Raw genomic sequence first — 16,161 nt, 5'->3', positions numbered from 1 at the left:
CTTATGTGTGCTGAGTTAGTAATCTTGCTCTATAATTTGTTTCCCAGTGAAATGTCTGGTGAACAAAGGCTGAAGAAAACTCCTTTTTCCCATAACCCAAAAGATCACAAGCTTTTTTTCCCTGTCACACTCACCTGCTTCCCTGAAAACACTCACCTTTTACCTGGAGAAATGCTGCTTCTACTCACCTGTTTGCCCTCTCTCCCCTCTACTTCATCCTCACTTCTTGGACTCCTCTGCCCACCTGCACACTCCCCTCACTGTCAAGGGCAAGACAAACCCAAATACAAAGTCAAACCTTAAATTCACTTATCCTCAGAATCAGTCTCTCTTAGTCACGTGGATTTCAACTAATCCTTGTTCTCCTCTCGTGCAGTAATCTATGACCTGTTCCAGTAGTGTGTGCACTTACATGAGTCTGTTCTCCAGCATCTTCCTCCGTCACACAAACACGTCTGCATCCATGAATCTTCTAAGTGGTCTTTGTCTTTTCCCTCTCGCTGATGGCTCCATATTCAGCACCAGTATATCCACTACACCTCCTCTCAACATGTTCAAACCATTTCAAACTTGCCTCTCTAATCTCATCCCTCTGGTTTTGCTTCAGTTTTTTATAAAGAACTGTAAACTGATCTTTATAAAAGTTGTGTTTTTTGAGCCCTTGTTGTTAGTTGTGACAAATTTACTTTCAGTTTGAGTTTCATTGCTTCCTTTTTCATTTCTAGTGTTTAAACATGTTCATTTAAACAGTTTAGTTTGGATTGTTTTATTTGGGCAAATATCATATGTTTAGAATAAACATTATAATGCAGACACAGCACAGTGTGAAGGTAAGGAACTCACAGTGTGGACACTTGCACCAGTACTACTTGGTTGTTGTCATATCTGACCAAACTGATAAAGACTAATTCTGGAGACCTTGCCTGCACATGTTAATCAAGGTGCTTATTTTAGGTACATTTCAATTTAAACTAGTGTTTCACATGAGTTCATTTTAAATTAAATTTCCTGCTTTGTTATCTTTAACATTGCTCCAGACGAAAGTTAAGCATAAGCATGACTAGTTCTCACCGCCCACTTTATTAGATATACCTTGCTAATATTGGATCGGGCCCTTCTCTGCTTTCAGAGCAGCCTTAATTCACTGTGGCATAGATTCAGTGAGGTGCTGAAAACGTTCCTCATCAATTTCGGTCTATATTGACATGACAGCATCAGACATGCCGTAGAGTTTTTGGCTGCACATCCAAGATGCAATTTTCCCATTTCACCATATCCCAAAGATGCTTTGTTGAATTTAGATCAGTGAACTCATTCAAGAAACCAGTTTGAGATGATTTAGGTTTTGCAACATGATGTGATATCCTGCTGGAAGCAGGTATCAGAAAATAGGCACACTGTGGTCATAAAGTGATGGGCATGGTCAGCTGTGGCATTTAAAAAAAACATACTTCCAGCATACCAAAGTGTACCAAAAAAGTCTCCTCACCATCACACCAGCACCATTCTTTCCTTTCTTTCATGTTTGTTTACATCAAATTATGACCTTATCATCTTAATGTCACAGCAGTAATCAGGGCTTATCTGACCAGGGTGAGTCTATGAATTATCACCTCACTTTCCTGTTTTCACAAGTAGCACCTGGTGTGGTCTTCTGCTGCTGTAACCCATCAGCTGTAACGTTTGATATGCTCTCCATTTACAGATGTTCTTCTTTATACCTCGACAGCTAAAGATGTTTGTTTTTTTTGTGTTAGCGTTTCCTTCTTATCAGCTTGAAACAGTCGGCCCATTCGCCTCTGATCTCTGTCATCAGCATGGAATTTTCTCCTGTCACTCTCTGGATATTTTTCTCTTTTTCCAAACCATTTTCTGTACACCTTAAAAGGTTTTGTGAGAAGATGACAGTTCAGAACTCATCAGTTTCTGAAGTAAAAAGATAATTACAAGTGGACAGAGCAGAATGAAAACGTGTGCTTGTATAACATCTATATCTAGAACCAAACTAACAGAAACAACAGTAATTACTTCTGCCAGGGCAAAATATGTATGCTCTGATTGTAAGCAGCACAGTGTTTTGTGAGTCAGAACAACATTTCTTTCAGGATCACAATGCAAGAATCTGCTTTTTTTTCTGTCTCCTGGAAGATGCTTTTGGGATCTCGTTGTCACTTTTGTGTATTCCTTCCTCGCGTTGCTGTCTCCGAACGATACTGGAAGCCTGTCAGTCACACTGACAGTATTAGGACCCTCGGTGCCCCCTGCAGCCCTTTGCCCTTTAGCGTTAATGCTACACTCTGATGACTTCTCCTTTCTGTCTGAGATCAGCCTGCTCAACAACAGTGTTGGTATTTAAAGCTGTATGTGCATATATCTGTGAGTATGTAGCTAAAGATAATAGATATAATAGATGACTCACAGTAAGTAAGTGAGTGGTCCGCTATTAGTCTGTCATGTTAAGTGTAGCCATGTGTACCACTTCAATAACATTTAAAATCAGTGTTTACACTAAATATTTCATGCACATGTGTATGCTGGTTTTACTTTATGAGCCTTCCACTGATGCCACATGTAAACAGTATTTTTTATTTTATTTAAGTATCTCTCAGCACAGAAAGTGCCAATATGAACGGTTAATCATGTGCATTTAAAGCTGAAAGTAGACTCAAAACCACTTATAACAATACCTCCTTGAACACAAGCGCTCTTCAGTTTTCTCAGACTCCCCTGAGAACATCAGATAATGGCTGATGCAACATATCACTTTCTAAAAGTGGATGAAATTAGGTTAGATTTCTAAAAATATTTTGGCTCTATTAGGTCTGTTTTCATAGAAGTTGTTTTCAAATCCCACGTTATCTCACAGCGACAGCAAAAGGCTCAGCCTCTGCACTGAGGGGACGGCTTCGTGATCGCTGCCTGTTGACCACGTGTGTAAATTTATTTGCATTTGTGTCTGTTTTTGTATATATGTGCGCGCGCGCGCGTGTGTGTGTGTCAGTGTCAAACTACACAGGAGAAAGAAGTCAATCTCAGATGTAATGAAAATGCAAATTGTGTCTCTTGTGTCGACCTGCGCTGTCAGTCAGCATCACAATGCTCCATCGCTTTTCACCCTCTCACAAAACGGCCTACAGTCAATCACTGCACTAAGCCATTTCCATCATTCATTACAGATAAATCAATCTCCCTTATTGTTATGTTCTCTCTGTATGTCCATTCCCTATTCCTCCATCGATTTCTCTGAACTGTTTCGTCTTTATCGGCCTTTTCAGCAGTTTCCCTCTATTCTATTCAGAGTGAAGCTGCTTTTAATTGGTGTAAAAAAAAAAGTTGGGGACAAACAAACAAATGACAACGCTATAGGTGAATGAGATGATTTATCGATTAGTTTTTAAGTCTAAGTTCTGTATGCAATTACTGCTATGAGATAATCAATTGTTTTTTGTTTGTTTTGTTGCGGGTCCACACTCCAATTAGCCTGTCTTTGTTTTGGAAGCGGCAGCAGAAGTGCAACTTTCAAAAAAAAAAGGTGTCTAAATAAGTGAATGGGTGTTTTTTCAGTGCCCGGCTTTGCTCTGCTCTTGTCTTTGTTCTGCTGCTGCTCCCGTATCTCCCGTGGAGTTGAAACAAATCAATTCTGTTGCAAAACTGCAATCTGTATTATTCAAGAGTAATTTTAAAGTTTAGTGGAGAGTAGCTCGCTGGGCTGTCTTACTAAAAAGTCAAGGATTTCTGCTGCAAAATGTAAGAACAGAATCTCAAGCCTGTACTATGTCTTCTGTATTGATTAAGCAACAGGTAAGAAATCTGTGAGGGGTGAAAAATGTCCTGAGCAACTTAAGTTTAGGATGAAAAGTTTTGTTTTTTTGTAATTCAACTTTAGCTTTATATTCATGTTTTAAACCTTCAGTAATGGGGTTTAATTTCAGAATAGCCTAAAAAGACTATAAATGCACACAAATCATTGTTATTCTGAAGATTACAAATCATGAGATTTTGACAAAATATGTTTTTATCTCAGAAATATGTACTGGGTGTTGGTTATGTGCAGAGAGTGTCATTGAAGATGGACATAGCTCACACTGTTATCATGACGTGTGGAAGTCTGTGGAGAGACCTCTATTCTTCTTTCTTCTCTTTTCTTCTGCCTGTCAGCTCTAACATTGTTACACTATGCATATATAAATATAATAAAAAAGATATTAGCTAAAAAGAGAAGCCTATAGTGTTTATAGAGCTCCTCTTGGCAAAGCAAATATGTTTGGCACAAAACACTGAGATGGCGACAGCCAAAAATGATTAAAGTCCTCACTAATCAGTGAGTGCGTTCACAGTGACCACCTCTCTCTTCTTCTATACAAGAGGACCGACTCCTTTAGAAAGCAGTGGAGCAGTGTGTGTCGGTTAATGGTATGCAGCCACATGCCTTTCCTAGTTTTTGAGGGAAACGGTTGCTGAATGTGTTACTATCATCGTTATGGAGAAACCACTGGTTTGCTGTTTGGTGATGAAGTAAAGTTTTTTTTAGCTTTAGGGCTTCAAGTTGCAGCTAAAGAGCACGAGAAATGAAAATTAATTCAAACTATGAGCTCAAAGACACTAGTAGCCTATCTGTGGGTGTATAGTCTGTATATAAAGAACTTAGCCATCATGACATCACCCGTTAGTAAATGAAGCTGAATTTTGAAGTCTAGATTTTTGCATTATGGCCACAATCCAGTTTTTGAGGCCAGACGTATGATGAATGACCACTGAGCGGCTGCACTGCAATCATTAAAGGCAGAAGCAGAGTACGGTGCAGACCAACTTTTTCTAATTGATTTACTGAGCATTGTTTACTGAGCATTGTGGCCTCCACTAGCAGCAATCACTAATTAGCCAACTGGTAGCCTTTTATGCTTTGCTGCTGATTAGCCTCATTTTCCTTTTACCATGCCAGATGGGTGCTTCCATACTCACCAATGGCCAACCAAGTCATACAACAATTCCACACATCACACACCACAGTAAAACTCTACCCAAATGCCACACACACATTATGACAGATAATAAAACACAAAAATCCCCTATATATAACTTTTAAATGATGAGGTTATAGGAATTTGGTTCTATCCTGTCTGCAACTAAGATATAAGATCTCTAAGACAGACAGGCATTCAGTACACAGCAAGTCTAGATGGAATGAAATTCTGTTGCAGTTGGATCAACACAGGATAAACGTATCTCTGTGTGTGTGTGTATATGTATATGTGTATATATATATATATATATCTATATATCTATCTATCGATCGATCTATAGATATATCTATTTTTTTTTCGTTTTTTTTTTTTTTAAATCTATGTAAAATATATTAAAATGTATAGCAACAAAAAATACTCTAAGAATTCAGACATGTGCTGTTGCACTGGTTCCCCTATTTCTTTAAGGCCATGCAGCAGCTGATGACCACTGCAGGAGTCTGCCTTTTATTGCAGATACAACCACCTATGATGACTTGTTTAGTTGATTGTGGTCAGAAGTACCCACATACTGCATAAGATTTAGCAAAGTTACTCTTTGAGCTATTTGCAGGCATTGTTCTGATAAAAGTATTTCATTTCTTGAGGTATTATTTGGTTTAGATGTTGCCTTCACTCTTTCACTACCTACTTTTTTTGCCAACAGTATTACTTCTTGTTGTTTCTCCTCACCACCATAGAAAATGAAATTAGACTTGCAGGCATGGTGCTTGACACTGATACGTGATTTGTCTACGTGATCAGAGTTTAGAGCCTGATCTGAGTCTGTTGTCCTCATCTCAACTTGTCTTGAGACACCAACTTGCCTTTATAATGACCTGCATAAATCACTTGGTTAAAATCACATTTTTTCGAGCTGACTGGTCTTACACTTTGTTCCAGCATGATGCATTTAGAAATGAGGAAGTAGCTTTGACCTTTGTTGGCTCCAGAAACCGAAAATCAATTTAATGCAGCTGCCCTGATAAACAGCTTCTCGATTAGCTCGCAAAGCGGGATAACAGTTTGTAATATAATTTCACTTACACTGCCATTTGGAGATTATTTCCTAATTCATTTGTCATTACGACTAGCATGAAAATCATACATATTTTCAGTATTTACATAATTTGACACAGAGCTTTGTATTAGCTCCAAAATAAAATAAAACATCCACAGAACTTTCTGTGGAAAATCTCATATTTACAAAAACAAAAGCATATATTTGCTAACAACTCTAATAGAGTAATTGAGATTTGGTGCCACATTGTCATACATAAGACTGTTGAGTGTTAATTAATTTTATATTCATCCATCAGATTGTTTTGCTCTTTTATCTGCTCGTCAGATTCTCCGATTCTCCGGTTTTGTATGATTTATTCAGATTTAGATAAGACAAGTTGTGAAAGTCATGCTTAGGATAATCCCATTAACTGTGGAATCTCTGAACTATCACATATGACACGATTATCAGGACCAATCTACCACTGCAGACATTCCTCTCTGATTTGAAAAATACCATACGAGCATGATGCTGCTATATACATTAGGTACACCATGCTAATACCTCCTTGGACACCATTTGCTTTCAAAACTGCCTTTCTTCCATGTGGCACAGATTAAAAAAGCTCCTGGAAACATTCCTTAAAATTTTTTGATCCATAACACAAATGTCTTGTTTCCCCATATCCCAAAGGTGCTTGCTGGATTGAGATCTGAGGCTTCTTGAGTACACTAGATTCTTTGTAATGTTTGGGAAACCAGTTTGTGCTTTTCTGTGTTATCCTACTGGAAACAGCTGTCACTCCAGTCATAAATGCATAGACATGGTCAGCAATAATATTCAGGTAGGCTCAGTTAGGACAGGATAGATCTATGTGGTTTACACCATTAATACACCAAACTCTGGCTCTACCATCTAAATGTTGCAGTAGAAATTTAGAGTCATTGGACCAGGCAACATTTTTCCGGGCTTCTGTTGTTGTATTTTCTTTAGTCCCTGTTGAATTATAGCCTCAGTTTCCTGTTTGTTGTTGATAGGAAGGACGCCGGGTGTGCTCTTCTGCTGCTGTAGCCCACCTCCTACATGGCATGATGTGTTCTGAGATACTCATCTGCATAATTTGGTTGTTGGTGGTTATTTGGGTTACTTTTGCCTTCCTATCAACTAAAAACAGTCTGGACATTCTCCTCTGACTCCCACTCACTGGATATTTTCTCTTCTTTGGATGATGCTCTGTAAACCCTAGAGACGGTTGTGAAGGAAAATCCCAGTAGTTTAGCAGTTTCTGAAACACCATGCCAAATTCAAATTAATGAAATCACCTCTCTTTCACTGTCTTTCATATTCTGATGCTCAGTTTGATCTCCAACAGGTGGTCTCAGATGCCTCTACATGCCTAAATACGTTGAGTTGCTCTTTGTTTTAAGGACTAGTTGAAAACTCGTACCTAGTATAGTGGTGAGTACACAACAAGGTAGTCTAATCATGTTCTGAAGAAGACCAGTAAACAAAATTTTACAGCTCTGCTATATCAGCCAGCATCTATTAAAGCATCTTATTGGATCCTTTGTTCAATTGTTGGTGGTGGTTTTAGATTTGAAATAGGTAATGTTTAGAAAAAATATGTTATCTACATCATATATTCCCTTAAACAAGACAATATATTAAAATCCAGTCTGACTAAAATGTTAATCCCTCAACTCTGATGTGCTGAAATGATCTTTTTAGATTTTTTTTTTTTTTAACATTTTTGTGTATGCTGTGTATAGTGACCGGTAACAAACACAGACAATGGGAGCTTGTGTCTGAGAGGTTTACAGTGTTATTCTCAAAGTCATTGCTCCCCCTTGCTAAGAGAGTTGGTTGAGGCAGAAATCTGATAACAACTTTGTGGGGAAGATGAAAGATGTTCGTGTGAAACAGCTGAAACAAATGCCCCTGTATGCTCTCCTCTCTTTGTCCCTGTCTGCTGATAGATGGAAAGTGTTCCCCTTCCAGTTTAGTCATCCCTCTCACAAGAAAATGTGTTAAGCATACCATATGTAACAAATGCTCTCTCTTCATCTTTATTTCATGCACTCTGTTCCTGTTTTTGAGTGTGTTTGTGTGTTAGGGTCCTCCAACTCCCTTTAAATGCTGCAAAGGTTATTATATATATATAAGTTATATTCAGCTTATGCTATGAAGCACTGTGCAGATTTCTATGCATTCTCACACATGTGTTTCCACTTTAATTACACACTTTTTTTTTTACATTATTTCTCATTTGTTACAATTTTTATTAAGTGACTTTTGCAGTGATTTAACTAGAGTACGCTGTGCTAATGCACTGGAGCAGACTAAGTATAGTTAAGGGTGTTTTTAAATCCCCAATGTCGTCAGTGAGCTGGGTCTAATTCATAAACCATAAACAAGAAAAAGGAAATGCAGAAAGAAAGTCCACAGTACCAAGACTGTGTAGGAAACATGGGATAATAAACTCACTAAACATCAGGACTTTCTTCTCTTTTCATTACTAATTGCCAGCTTCTTCTGCAGCTACTGTAGCTTTACATCTGCACCTGGTTTTATCTGTGTCAGGCGATGTTCTGTTTCAAGGTAAAAACTCATTAATACTAGTGATAAGTACTACTGGAGGGAGTTAAAGTGCAGCTATTAAATGTTTAATATTTTCTGTGTCATATATTTAAAACAATATGCTGATTTTCTTTTTCTTTTCTTTTTTACATGAACACTTTTTTGTAATTTTTCTTTATGACACCACCACAATTCAATGTGTATAATTAAGGCTTAACTGCAGTGCAGGCTTTAAGCTAACAAACTAACATCATTTTACATACAAGGGTTGTTTTTAATACATGAACGAAAATGCATTGCAGAATCCATGACCATCACCAAATACTGTTTCTTTCCTTGCGATGCTCTGTCAGGCCTTTACTGCAGCTACCTTCAGTTTCTGCTTCTTTGTTTGATCGTAGTAGAGATTCAAACACTTCACAGTTCATCCTGATACTTCTATTAGCAGTCAGATCATCAGTGACGGCCATATAAGTCCATCTCATAATGCTGCCTCTGATGCATTATGTTTCATATCATTAGGAGCTCCTTTCCTTCTCCATACTGTTTTCTTCCCAACATGCTGGTTGTAACTTGCTGTAAACACTCTATGCTTAAATTCATTGTAGACTTTGACAATGGCGTGCCTACCTCCTCCTGTTGTTGAATTGGATAGATGTTGTGAAGTTGTTTTTCTTAACCACAGGAATACTTCTGTTATTCATGACTTCTCCTGTGTTTCAGGTCTTTTGGTGTCAGTGAATCAATCAATACTCTGACCAGAATGTAAGAATGTATCAGATTTGTGTCACTTTCAAAAACTTATGGGTCTCACTGCATACACCTTTGGAAGGTGACGCTAATTTTAAACATTACATTTGAAATAATGAGGTAAGCGTACGTACAAGTAATCCCTGTGAGCCCAAGGTTCAGACTTTAGACTGCTCTAAACACCAGGTTTCTGACAAGTTTTATAACTCTTAAATCTGCGTTATGTAAAAAAAAATGTTTTTTTTTTTGGACCATGAACAGCCAAAAGGCAGCATGTTTGTTTGTTCAGACCACTTCCCAGGGGACTCTTGTGAACAGGACCTATGTGAAGCTAGATGTTCAACCAACCTAATGCTAAGAGAAAGCTACTTTATAAAGAGAGATGTGGAGAAGTCAGACCCAAAAGGCTGTAAACATATCACTGAAATACTTTTCTGGTAGGGAAAACTGGACAGCATAAATTGTGACTGAAGCTTTAGTTAAGACCATGGGCATGATTATAATGTAGCCGAGCTGCTCTTTGTAATTCTTCTATCACTTGCTAGCTTTGTGTATAACAAATGATAGCCCAGGGAGATAATATACAGACACTTAGAATCAGCAGGATAACATTTTGCTACTTTAACTGTGGTATTTCCACAGAGCTGACGTTTTCATATGAAAAGGGAGTTAGGGTAATTCCCTCACATCACCTCACCTATTACCAGGGACATGAGTATTTAGACACTGTTTGATACAGCTTGGTACTGAAGAATTAAGTCTACTGTTATATCCCAGGGTGTGCAGGTATTCAGTGTAATATTTCCACTGCTGTAATCTTTGCTCCTGTAAAAGGTACTAGAGCTAGCAGTAGACCTAAATGACAGTAGCTGTGTCAAGGCTATGTACCAGAACATTTGGGGGTACTTTTTTTAACCATGCAAAGCTACCCTAGTAGAGTCCAAGAAAAAAAGAAGCTGAAAATTAGCTCCTCTTTAACCAAGTGGTGGAAAATATGAGGGTACTACTAAAAAATGCACTATTATAGCTGTGAAAGAGTCTGTGACATTTCTACTAATATAGAATTTGACCTAATACCTCTTTCATTCTTCCACTGAAACAATTCTGTTTACCGCTGCAGGGGGTAGAGTTTGCCATTTTAAATGCATCTATCTCACTGATGATGCAACATTTTCCGAATGATTCCTTAAAAGTGGGCCAGTGATAATGTCTACATTTGGTTTGTAAGAGTCTGAATTGAGGCGGTGTGCCATGCCTTTGGGTATTTTTCTGAGTCTCGCAGACTGCTTTTTAAACATCAGTGATTTCTACTGTAGTGTGTGCATGTGCATGATTGTGTGTGTGTCTGTATTATGCATTTGTGCAGAATAAAATTAATGTATCCACACCCACAGACACACAAACAAAAGGTGCAAGAATTCCATGTTTGCACAGTGGATTCCTGTTGATAGAGCAGCACTATTCCCACAACCCACAGAGAGGGACAGCCTATGTGGGTGGTGGGCTGTCAGTCAAATCCTTATGTACAAGCGCAAGTGATCCATGAAGGGAGTTTGAGATTTCACTGTCATCCTCAGACTGGTCCACTGCAGATCCCCCCCACCGCACCCCACCTTCTGACTCTGTTTCTGCTCCACCGGCCACAAAGGCTGCATACTTTGTGCATGTGGCTAGAGCTGACTGCAAATCATTGAGGTGAACAAATAAGGTAGCCTCAAGATAGCTAGTGTCCCTCCCTATTTGTTGAAGCTAATTCTGCACAGTGCCATAAGGTGTGTGTTGAGTGGGTGTTACCCGCTTTACTACATTGGGGTGGAGGGTGTTGTTTTATTTGTTATTGTACTGAATCCCAGCACGCCGTGTAAATGTGGTAATGGGTAATGTAAAGCATAACATTAGATTACTACCACCTGGTGCTACTGATGCTGCGTCTGCTCCTGCTGCAGTACCGCTACCTGCCGCTGGATGCCACCGATGCATCCTGAGCACATTCAGCGCTCTCCATGGTGCTGAAACAATTACCAGAGCAAATCCTCAAATGCGCAATCTAAAGCTTAATGTGCAAAAAGTGTGCTTAAAGAAATTTAACCCAGCCTACATTGTAATTATAACCCGCTGTAATCACGGGCATTAAATAATGTGTCAAAACAGCTGCCGTCGCTCATTTCACCCATGGGTAGAGAAATACTGATGACCCTTTCAAATCCACCTGTGGGACTGAGTCACAACAGGGGGCTTTGATTAGCTGCGTGGGGGAAAGGTGTGCAACAGTTAACTGTACATACTTTGCACAAACTGAAGGAAAAAGACAGTGAAGCACGGAGCGATGTTTCAGTGCTCCTCATGGGAGAGTTGTGGGATGGCGTCATGCAGAAGTGAGTGCGACGCGGAGGGTCTCGACCATCCAGACCTGTCCATCGCTCCAGTGTCGAGGGACCAGCATCAAGTCAGTCACCGGTAGCTACAATGATACAGGAAATAAAATGAATTACCTCACAAATAAAAGAAGTACGTGTGTTTGTTAAAGAGCTTTTCAATTTATATGCTCGACGGAAAATTGGCTAATGAGATTGTCAGAAAAAAAACTTCATCTGGGAGACAGCCCAAATTCTCCAGCGTGTATTGTACAGCCAAATGAATAAGGAGCGAAAATTTCAGAGAAGGAAAAAATCACCTCACGTTTTTCCAAATCTAAAGGGAAATAAATAAATAAATGAATAAATTCTTATTTTCTTCTATATTTACTTACATTTATACTTCTAGTTAATAGTTTCTTTGTGTTTGTAGACCCTTTCAGAATATAATTAGGCAACATTAGTGTCTGTTTGTGAAGGACTGTGATTGTAAGTAATTTGCAATTTGGATGTTTGACATTCGCGCTTGGATTTTTCTTCTTTTAGTGTTTGTCCCCACTGTTAGAATCGGTTGCTCGTTGGCGGGGCTATTATTTTGAAAAGATTAGCCGGACGTTCAGCACTTCACCTGAGCCAGCTCGCCTCGTGAGAGCTGAACTGTAAGACCGGCTGGCTGGTTGGCCACACTCGCGCTGGGTGCGCTGCGAAGTTAAATCGACTACGAAGCTGTCTCTCCTCTTTTAAAACCAAGAGAGCGAGCGAATATACCGACCGACAAACAAACATCTTCCCTCACATGTTTTATCAAACGCCATTTTTTGTGCGTTTTTTCTTTTTTTTTCTTTTTTGGTGAAGGACTCCAGAGCTTCGGCGCAACCCGCGGCGACTTCTCCTTCACCGTGCTCGCCTGGAGACGGAATATAACGCTTTAATGACATTTTCACTCCCGGATAAAGAAGCTCACTGAATGAAACTTCAGACTTTTTCTTCTGGATAGGTGAAGAAGCTCCGCTGTTTATTTTTCTATCTGTAGAAAAGGCGTGTTGTGCTGTGGACCGCTGTATGGGACGCACTTAAAAATGGTCGGTCACCTCAAGTTCCAGGTCGGGAGGTTAACAACGATGTCAGGACTCGCTGGTTTTGGAAAATGATTGCTGGCAGCACCGACGCTAAAATAATGGTCAGAAGATGTCTAGTAACGTTCAAACCGTTCAGGTGAGAACAAAGAGCTGACACAGTTTTCTTATAGCCTCCAGCATCGTGTGCATTCCCCCCTCGCTGCGTTTATGTTTAGCATGCAGTTTTATTTTTTGCTTGTTTTGTTTTTTGCTTTGTTTTTCTGACTGACTCAACTTCTGGCTGCACAGAGTTGCAAAGCCCTGAAAAATACAGTAATTCGGCAATGTGCACATGGAGGGCAGGGAAGGAGTGCATACATGTGTTGTCACTCATCAAAACACCCACACACCAGATGTTCCTCCTATCAATTCCACCTAAATCCATATGGATAAAGACTGTAAATGTTGATAGAGGGTCTGCACTATTTGCAAACCGTGCTCTAACTTGCTGTAGTTTCATATTGCGTGGATCGCTGATCTACACCTGTGTGGCTCTGTTGCATTGGACAGGATTCCTTACATATGAATAAAAGAGTTTATACTCAACTGAGTAGATCTGTCAGCCCTTCCTATTAAATTTTCTCTGATAGTGGCAGATTTTAAATCCTTAAGGTAATCCTTCCCCCTCCCTACAATTTGCCTTATACCCAGTTTCCATTGCTGAAAGTGTTACATGTATGTAGTAGGGTAAGGGAGCAAAGCTGTGCAATCTTTGAAAAAAAAAAAAAAGGGGTGGGGGTAGTAGGATGGGGGTGGGGTGATGGTTACATTCATGTTGCATGGAATTACTTCACCTGCCATCTACTCGGTAGATCAAGCATTAACTCAGAAACACATTCAGCTAAGCAGCTTTGTGATAAAGCCACACTAACCTCGACAGCACAGACAATGAGCGCTTGTTGCAGATTTGTGTAGTATCACATTTGAAATTATGCCAGATTCCATTATGTTTTTCCCTTAAAAAGCAGGTTGGTGAGATGAAGGTTCCCAGGGTCAATGCACAGATCCCCGAAAAAGCACAATAGTTGCAGTACATTAACCTTAAGTGATACCCCAAGGCTCAAGCCAAAAAAAAAGTGCCAAAATGATACATGTGGAAACATAACCTCCAGTGAATTTTTATATGGTTCCGTTTCTGTGTATTAACTCCACAAATTAAGAGTCATTATGAGAATTTAGGCTCATTTAGGTGCCAGGAAAAGTTTCCTGGAAAACACCACAAGTAACACCTATTCCCTACCATGCCTGGTAGAAATTCTCTCCCTTCAAAATCATCTACCTAGAGGCAAAATCTGATAAGTATATTTGTGAGGAAGCCAGTTAACTGATAGCACATCTCTCCCTCTGATCCAATTATAAGGAGCAGAACATTCACTTTAAGCCTGTTAATTAAAGCCTCGTCAGGCAGGACCGGGGCATAATCCTCTCATATCACCCACCTAACGCCACTTCGCAAAAACGGCTAAACGATAAGAGAGGAAACGTTTGCTCTAGGACAGCATTAGACCAGCCTCTGCACTCCCGCGTGAGCTGAAAATCTCTTTTTCTCTTTCCATTAGCCTGTTTCTTACAAACATCGCTGCCTTTGCCTCATCCTCTGCACACTCACACACACAAAATATTCCTGCATCTGGGATAAATTATAAAGAAAAGATAAAGTGGATTAAAAAAAACAAACAACCTTTGTGTTTAGCTATAAAAAAAAATTGTCTCTGAGTAACCCCTTTATCTTTTCCAAACTGTCACTGCCCCCCCTTATCGCAATATTACAAAGCACTGACAAAAACAATGATTTCCAAATAACAGGCCATCTTCAGTAAAGGCCTGTATCAGATCGGGTTGACTTTTCTGCTTTCCTCACTGGTTTTCTGAGCAGATGCTTGTAGAGTAAGTGCATAATCCATGCAGGTGTAAGTATCTTCGGATCACGGCCTCACAGCGATGTCAAATAATCTCTTGATCACAATGACTGTATGGGTTTAAAGTCACATCGCATATTGAAGTGTTGCAGTTTGTTCCTCTGACAGTGATCAAGCTGTTCTAATACATTCCATAATATGCATGGAACAGGTGGGGTGGGGGGGTTAGTATTTCTTAATATTGCAGTTTCCTGGGAGAGACAAACAGCTAAATGATAAAGCAGAACAAATGAGAGCGTGCAGCAATGGTTAGATACTGAGACTTTGAAATAGCAACTGTGATTATGTTCTGTAAATCAATAAAGAAATTCTACACACACAAAAAGTCTGTTAACATCCTGACACTTTATTTATTCAAGCCATTCGCTGTAATCTTGACGGGCACGGTGATAATCACTTTAAAGTGTTGTTGAATAACCTGCTTTTGGCGCCAGAAAATAACGCTGAGAAGGAGGATTGGGAAGGCTCATGTCAAAATGTACTTGTGCACAAATTACTGTGTGTGTGTCCTGCGCTGTAAATAATTGAATTCAACCGTATAGCAGCTTGTATTTGGTGCAACCCATTAAACTCAAGCTACGATCAATATGACTTTTTCAGTTTTAGTGTGTTCTTGTGTTCAAGAAGGATGGGAAAAAAAGTTTCTCAAAGAAGAGAAGCTTTGCTGGATTATACCTGATTGCATTTTCTGTGACTCAGGACAGGACACACTGGCTCTATCTTGAAGTCAGAGTCGCTCCAGTGGCTTGCCAAACCGCCAAGCTGTACACTTAACAAATTATTCGACATCATCTCTATCCCTTTTGATTAGATCAGCTCAGCAAATGTTCTTTTAAGTGGTCGTTCCTCCTCAGTGTTGATAGTAATTTGTTTCCTCAATATTAAGAGGTTTAATTCAGAAACTGGTGTGACAGGAGCTGCTTACCATTTCTGGAAGTGCTGTCAGATTTTATAGTGGGCCAGGCATTCATGTAAACAACTCATGCCTGGCTCTGGAGGAAAAGCAAATATAAATTATTCATATATTTGTTTTCTTCTACCACTTTAAGTTCTGTCCAAAAATTTTATTTGTGTGAATTGCCATAGTGATATTACAAAATCATGCATTTTAAGATGGGTATAATTTGTATGGTTAAAGAATTTACCCCCCAAAATATACATGATTTAGAAATATGGCTTAAGTTGCTGAATTAACTGCTGTTTATTTTATTTTTGTTTATTGTCACTTAACCCAGTTTTTAGGGGTGGGTCCCCATTTGTGGAGGTTATCAGTGGAGCAACATTTTAAAAGTAGGGCTCGACTTGTTAGGCACAGAGGCTGACTGTTATTTTGTCCAGTGAATCAAAATCACTGACGGCCTTTCCTCGCTTCTTCCCCCAAAGACTCAGCATAATGAGATAACCTCTGATCCATATACACTGAAGAGAGTAACTTAA

At 39.3% G+C, this 16,161-nt stretch overlaps 1 protein-coding gene across 1 annotated transcript in view; it reads left to right on the top strand.

Moving 5' to 3' along the window:
* The first annotated feature begins 12,365 nt into the window (after positions 1–12,365).
* LOC308396077 (alpha-1,6-mannosylglycoprotein 6-beta-N-acetylglucosaminyltransferase B-like) overlaps positions 12,366–16,161 on the top strand; it is a 126,925-nt gene continuing 123,129 nt past the window's right edge. The window contains exon 1 of the mRNA XM_080881138.1: positions 12,366–12,902. Within this exon, the coding sequence (XP_080737264.1) occupies positions 12,835–12,902 (68 nt within the window). The 5' untranslated portion in view covers positions 12,366–12,834. The remainder of the gene's footprint in view (positions 12,903–16,161) is intronic.

Source organism: Rhamphochromis sp. 'chilingali' (genome assembly GCF_963969265.1).
Source record: "Rhamphochromis sp. 'chilingali' genome assembly, chromosome: 4".
Taxonomy (NCBI): domain Eukaryota; kingdom Metazoa; phylum Chordata; class Actinopteri; order Cichliformes; family Cichlidae; genus Rhamphochromis; species Rhamphochromis sp. 'chilingali'.
Note: the sequence above shows the minus strand (reverse complement) of the source record. Positions and strands in the feature narration are given on the sequence as shown.